Genomic DNA, 7,770 nt, shown 5'->3' on the forward strand with positions numbered 1-7,770 from the left:
TATCAGACAGGATGGCCTAAATTCTGCCCTTAAAATCAAAGAGGTGAAATCTCAATTCAGGGTCAATCTTCTTCTTCTTCTTCTTTTTAAACCCTTACCTTCTGTCTTAGAATCAATATTGTGTATTGGTTCTAAGGCAGAAGAGTGGGAAGGGCTAGGCAATGGGGGTGAAGTGACTTGCCCAGGGTCACACAGCTAGGAAGGGTCGGAGGCCAGATTTGAACCCAGGACCTTCTGTCTCTAGTTCTGGCTCTCAAACCACTGAGCCACGGAGCTGCCTCCTGGAAGCTATTTAAATACATTTTCAATCAACTCTTATACTTCTTCATTTTCTGTTGACTTGAATTTAATTGATTTTTCTATTCCTCTTGTTACAAGATGCTTGGAACAGATGAATAACAGTAACAACAGCCAACATGGATAGATACTTTTCCAAGTGTTATATATTATATTTATATACATATACACACACATATATATATATGCACAATGCATATATACAATACACATATATTTCTATACACACATATTTAGATATACACACATATTTCTATATATACACATGTGTATTTCTACATACACACATATTTCTACATATATGCACATATATATTTCTAGATATACATATGTGTATACACACACACATTTGGTCCTCATAACAAGTCAATGAGAGAGGAATAAGGATTGACTACGCAGAGGGGTGGTTAGATGTTTTTAATACCCCTTGGGGCATGGCATAGTAGAAAAGCACTAGATCTGGAATCAGGAAAACCTGAATTCAAATCCCACTTCAGATGCTAGCTGGGCAAGCCACTTTACCTCTTTCTGCCTCAATTTCCTCATTTGGGTGAAGGGCACAATAGTGGCACTTCCCCTCCAAGTCATTATGAGAATCAAAAGAGAGGAAATCTTTAAATCACTTTGCACAGGGCCTAGCACACAGTAGGAGCTTAATAAATCCTTATTCCCTTCCCTGGGGCCATACCCAATCCATGCTGGTTTCACATTTGGGGAGATGGGAGCTAAAGGTGATATTAGTATCTGAGCTAATAGATGAAAAAAGTGAGTCAAGTGCCAAGAGGGGCAGGAAAGGCTTACAAAGTAGCAGCACCACCTCTCAGGGCCTGAGGCTTACATTCACTGCTACCAAAAAAGTAAGGCATCCACAGGAACAAATGGGTTTCAGGAAGCAAAGGTCTTGGCCTGGCCTATCCATCAATCCATCCACAGCTATTTAAGGAAGTCCTCCTCGATGTCAGCACCCGGCAGGAGAACACTTGGTTGTGTTTACACAGGGATTGCTGCTTCATTTCAAACCACTGCACAGAGTAGGTGTTTAATGCATGTTTCCTAATGAATGCAAACATAACATTCATGCTACTCCTGATGAACTGGCCTCCACATTTTATTTGGGGGAAAGAGCACACATGAATGAATGAATGAATGAATGAATGAATGAATGGCACAAGACAAATGCTTGAGCACAGCCAAGACAAACTGCACGCCAGATGTTAAGTTCCTGAGATCAGAGCATTTCAGAGCTGGAGGATACCTTATCACCTCCCAGAACCAGCTGGATGAAGAGGAGAAGGTGATTTATCCCACAGAAATCCTTGTATCATGTGTGGACTCCAACCCAGCTCCCCTCTGCCGTGAGCTGTACAAAAAGCCTGTGGAACTGACCCAAATTGGAGATGAAAGAGCATACTCACCAGAGAGAGGGTCTTTGCCAATCATCAAAACATTGGGTAAATTCATAACAATGAGCTGCTGGAGGACTTCCTAAAAGAAAGGAGAGAGGAAGCAAAGCTTAGAGAGATTTTTATTTCACTTACAACCAGGCAATCCAGGATGGAGGAAGACCTAAAATGGGGCATGTGGCTCAAGTCCCAAATGAGAAACACTGCAAATTGTTAGGTTCGAGTAACTCGGACTTCTCCAGAAAGGACATAAATCACAGCTAATCTAATGCCCTATCTCCACTACTGTGTTTGGGGAAATTCTGCATTCTTGGCCCTTACTTGAAGGACTCTTAGAAGGAGGTCTTGGCATTTTGGTTATCAGTCATATCTCTTGAAGGGTGTGTTTTATAAGCTTTTCACTCTCTGGAGGCGAGGTGAATCCTAGCAGCTTAACAGGGTAGGTACATGAACTTGTTGTAAAGGATAATGCAAGTATTATCCTGCCCAGGATTTAAAGACTGAGAGGGATATAAAACATAGATTCAGTCCATAGTCTTCCTTGGCAAAATATTTGGAAAGTTAACTCACTGAGTCTTGTCTGGCATTGGTTTTTTTTTCCTCCCTAGATAGGTGTCCCTTGCTTTAAGTGAATCTAATAAAAGAACAAAATATAAAAGATCAGAGGATTTTGAATGGATAATTAGAGATCAACTAAACCTGTCACTTCTTAGGGGAGGAAATCCAGACCCAGAAAGGTTATAGGATTATTTCCCTAAATCACACAAGTAGCAGACCTGAGTCCTTTCCTCCTTGCTTCTCTCCATATAAACGGAGCTTTGTCTTCCATATAAAACAAGATTATACTGGGACTCTTTTGAATGTCAAACTCCCCTAGTGTAGTTGAAAGAGGATTCAATAATTTACAAAAATTATAATTTTCAAGGCAGTCCTTAGTGTATGAGGTGAGGTGTGCCTCATTTGTTATAATGTAGGTAAGCAGTGAAATGTGCTAATGAAGGGAAATTGTGGTGCAGATATTCTAAATTGTCAGATCAACCAAAAAACACATTGCTGGTTCCATCAGCCTTGACTTTGAAGCAAAGGCATAATGGAGTTAATGAAAATAGCAGCAAACATGGGGTGATGGGTCACTCACCCTATGGAAAATCTATAAAGAATCAGATAATTCTCAAATCATCCTTCTACTTCTCTTGGTGCACAGACAACACAATTAATCCACAGTGGAGATAAACAGACGTTAACAACATAATAAATAGTAATAGCTTCGAGGCTTATCAATTATTTTGCACATGTTATCTTATGATCCTCATCCTTGTTAGACAGATAATTCTGTTGTAGTGTTGAAAAAAAGAAAAACAATATTTCAGAGTCTAAAACCAGGTACTCATCTGGTGCCACCTTAAATATTAAAAAGGTGATGTGGCTGAGCTGAAAGTGCCCTGGGCTTGGAATCAACTAATTCTTTACCTCATAACCTCAAGGCTATTCACCATCCTGCTTGCTCTCCTTCAGGCAAGCTCTGGATTATCAGTGTTTTCCTTAAACTGTGGTGCCCAGAACAGAACATAATCAGATGTGCTTGTCCAGAGTCAAAAACAGAGGAGCTCTGACTTCCTTATACCTGGAAGTGTTGCCTTTATTAACTGTAGCCCAGCATGGTTTTAGCTTTTTTCTAGTGCTATCTCATATTGGGGTTGCAGTCCACTAAAACCCCTGGAGATCTTTTTCAGAAATTCTAATCAAAGGTTTTGAAAAATGACACATGTATAACCCAGTGGAATTGCTCGTCAGCTCTGGGAGGGGGGGAGGGAGGAAGGGGTGGGAAAGATCATGAATCATGTAACCATGAAAAAATATTCTAAATAAATTAAATACTAACCATTCCATGCTCATCCTTATGAACTTAACTTTTTTTTAAATGAAGAATTTATATTTATCTTTATTATTTTTCATTATATTAAGTTCAGTCCAAATGGTGAAGGTCTCTTTTGGATCCCAGCCTCTCCTGTCATACAATCTGTTAGCTATCCCTCTCCCAGCTGCCATTTGCAGTTCCATCTGCAAATTTGATGGGCATGGCATCTATGCCTACATTCAAGACATTCAAAGAGCACAGCAGGGCCAAAGCATAAGTGAGGCACTCCACTGGGCACTTCCTAAGGAGCTGAAATTGAGTCCTGTTATTCACTGGTTCTTAATCCATTTGACTGTATTGTTACCTATTCTATACCTCTTATGTAAAAATACTATGGAATACTCCATCAAATGCTTTCCTAAGATCAAGGTAAACAATACCGACAACATCCTCCCTATCCATTCATTTAGAAATCCTGTCCAAAAAGGTTTTAGTCTGGTTCTTAGCTCTCCATGGGGCTGTGTTAGCTCTTTGGATCATAGCTTCTTTTTCCTACATCTTCCCTAAATTATGGCTTGCGGCATGCTCTACAACTTTTCCAAAAATCATTGTGAGACTCATGGCCCGCAGATTTTTTCTTCTCTTTTCTGAAAATGAGGATAAATGCTCTTTCTCTAAACCTGTAAGGCCTCTCCACAGTCCTCTATGACCTTTCAAGCATTACTGAACCCATGGCTCAGTAATTATATCTGCCCATTCATTCAGTATCCAAGAATTTCACTTTTCTGGGTCAGATAACATGAAAGTTTCATAGGCCAGAAAGTCTCTTAAAATATCTCCTTGCTAGTAGAAATGCAGAAGAAAAACATGATTTGTCACTTGTTTATATGGGTATATGATTTGGGGTTTTGATTTTAAAAGATTATTACAAAAATGAATAATATGGAAATAGGATTAGAATGATAATATATGTATAATCCAGTAGAATTGCTTGTCATTTCTGGGAGTGGGGAAGGAAGATAGGAGGTAGAGAAAATAAATCATGTAACCATGGAAAAATATATATTTTTTTAAATTTGAAAATTAAAAAAAAAATCTCCTTGCTCATCTTTGGGTATAAACTGCTGGTTAATCGTTAATGTTCTGTCCCCTCCAGGGCAGGAGTCACTCTAGAGCCTCAGTTTCTTTAGTTTCTCAGGAAGATGGCACACATTACCAGGTATTATTCCTTTGCCTCTCTCTGGCCCTCACAGAAGCTAGCTATCACTCACCCTGGGGTTCTGCCCCATGGGGTGGACAGGGGCTCCTCCTGAGAACGGGGTTGGGTCTGCATCATCCAATCAAATCTCACAGCTCCTACTCTCCAGTTAAGCTTACCGGGACAGGCAGCACAAAGCACTTAATTGGATTATGCAGAACATAATGAAAATTTAGGCATCCCAGAAGCATAGCAGGAAGACTGCTTGTTGCATTCAGACCCAGGAACCAACCCCTTCCCAAGGCAAGAGCGCTCCTTCTCAGCGGAGATCCCTCCATCAGACCAGACCTGGACACAGTCTCTAGATACAAGGTTTGCCAGCTGGTGGGCACATCATCAATACGCATCCACTGCCTGGTTCCTCCTGGGTGGGAGCTAAGTGAAGGCAGACCTCGGATCTCCCACTAGGAAAGGAGAGAGCACATAGCATTTACCCACAGGCAGGCAGCCACCCATGGAAGTAGGACATCCCTGGAGACTTCCCCTGAGACTTCCCCAGAGGTAGCTCCCAAGCATCAGATGCCCTTCGTTGGCATTAGGTGCCCTTCGTTGGCGGCTAGGCAGCTAATGCTCCTTAGCTTACAGCAAGGTCAAATTGAATGTCCATAGAACCAAGAACTATTTCTCTTCTTCAGCCCTCCCCCTTGTCTATTTTGAAGTCTAGCTACACTCAGAGAGAAAGCTCTACAAGGTGGAAAGGAATGACCAGGTGTCGAAGGGTTCAAATTCTGGCTCCACTACTTACTATGGTGCTTGCATGACTGCGTGGTAAATTCTATGGACCTCAGTTTCCTCAGCTGTAAAAAAGGGGGATTTTGCTAGTTTACCTCAGAGTTTCCTTTCAGTTGTCAACAGATAATTCTATGACCTTTCTTGAATTTCAAGTTCCTCATCTATAAAATGGGCATAACGATATTTGTACCAATTACCTAAGAGGGTTGTTATGAGGCTTGAATAAGATAAAATGTATATAAAGCACAAAATGTAACATCATTATATAAATATAAAATTATTATCATTATGGCAAATCATTGTTAGAAAGATAAATTTAAATGCCACCCATGACTCCTTTACCCCCCCAACCACATATAGTACATTCTGAATTATTTTTTTTCTTCCTTCAACAGGGATGTTTAAGATCAGATTGTATGGTATCTAGGCTGACTAATCTCGAAATATCTGGGACATTTAGACTTACTCATTTACAAAACATCAAGAGGTAGTAACAGACTCCTACTTTCAACCCAACAGTAAGTAAACTGAGTGCTTCCCTCATAAATCTCAATTAACTTGCACCCTTAATTAATTAATTAATTAATTAAATGGATTTTTAGGCAGAAATCTCAATTAACCTGCATTATAGTCAGTTTTTAATCGATCGAACTCTTTCAATTTGATAGTTAAAAATTAAAGACCTAAGTTGTGCTAGATGTTAGGAAATCAAAATCAAAACCAGTACCTATTTTCAAAGAGCATACAGCCTACTTTGAGGAGGCAGTATATATTAGTAACTAAATACCAGATAATTTGAGATAAGAGAGGATCACCTAAGGCAGTGGTTCCCAAACTTTTTTTGGCCTACCGTCCCTTTTCCAGAAAAAATATTACTTAGCCCCCTGGAAATTATTTTTTTTTAAATTTTAGTAGCAATTAATAGGAAAGATAAATGCACCTGTGGCCATCACTGCCCTCCTGGATTGCTGCAGCACCCACCAGGGGGTGGTAGCGCCCACTTTGGGAATCACTGACCTAAGGCATTGATCAAGTTTCCCCAACCTTCCTCCCAAAGCCCCTTTCTTTCTCCTGACTGGAAGCTGACTGACTTCACTATTCCCAATCCCATCAGAAGGAACTCAGAGCTACCACTCTCCACTGCCTTAGAGTCCCAACTACCCAAAAGTTAGGATCTTCCAATCCATTCCCCAGAAGGGAATGCAAAGTGGATATGGCTGGTCTTATAATTAAGAGGTGCAAGGAGTCGCTAGCTACAATTTTTCTGGTAAAATGAAGGACCACTGGGCATTCCCCACTGACATAATGACGTACCCTAAAGACCCTTCAGCCTTGCCCTCTGCCCAGTAGCTGCACACATCCTAATCATCCCCAAACCTGCCACTGAACCTGCCTGTATCTCTGTCTCCCCCAATAAGAATGTCAACTCCTCAAGAGGAAGTATCTCAAGCCATTAACACAGTACTTGGCACACAGCAAGAACTATTAATAAATGCTTTGTCTTTCATTCATTTATTCATTCATTCAAGGAAAGAGGCACCTAATGTGAGCCTTGAAAGGACTTAAGAGATTTGGCAGAGGTTCAGAGGGAATGCATTCCAGGTATTCCATAATAGGTAAACCACCAAGAATCTGCATGTCATGAAAATCACAAAGGAAGCAGACATTCTGCAAAGAATCAGATACTTCTCTGTTTCTTCTTCCTCACCTCCCTCCCCTGCTGTCCCTTCCCCCAACTTCAACCAAAATAGAGAGAGACTGAATTTCAATCAGAATGAACACTTTCCCTCTGTGCCCTCTTCATGTAAACTTTCCAAAAAGCCATTCACAGCTCAGACCTCTGGGAAACACTGGTGGCTGATGAAGCCAGTTATAAGTCTGGGAGGAACGTGAGGAGATTTCTGACAGGCTGTTGCTCCACTTTAACAGTGTCTGTCCACAGCAGAGAGACTGCTCTTTAAAGCAAGGAGCCCAGTGCCCAAGGTCTGGATGGCCAAACAGAAAACCATTGTTAGGGCAATAGCTCTCTCTTGCCGGTTCAGCTCCCTCCCTCTCTCCCTCCCTTCCTTTCTCCCTCTCCCTCTCTCCCCATTCCCTCCCATATCTCTCTCTTTCTCTCTCCCCCATCTCTCTCTCTTTCTCTCTCTCCCCCTCTCACTCTCTTCCATCCTCCTTTCTCCCCTCCCTCCCTCATCTTTCTTCCCCCTCTCTACCCATTTCTC

At 41.2% G+C, this 7,770-nt stretch overlaps 1 protein-coding gene across 1 annotated transcript in view; it reads right to left on the reverse strand.

Annotated features, from left to right (window-relative positions):
• Positions 1 to 7,770, reverse strand: part of CCDC88C (coiled-coil domain containing 88C) — a 249,078-nt gene that overhangs the window by 142,149 nt on the left and 99,159 nt on the right. The window contains exon 4 of the mRNA XM_044659995.1: positions 1,713 to 1,782. Within this exon, the coding sequence (XP_044515930.1) occupies positions 1,713 to 1,782 (70 nt within the window). The remainder of the gene's footprint in view (positions 1 to 1,712; positions 1,783 to 7,770) is intronic.

This window comes from Gracilinanus agilis, chromosome 2 (genome assembly GCF_016433145.1).
Source record: "Gracilinanus agilis isolate LMUSP501 chromosome 2, AgileGrace, whole genome shotgun sequence".
NCBI lineage: Eukaryota > Metazoa > Chordata > Mammalia > Didelphimorphia > Didelphidae > Gracilinanus > Gracilinanus agilis.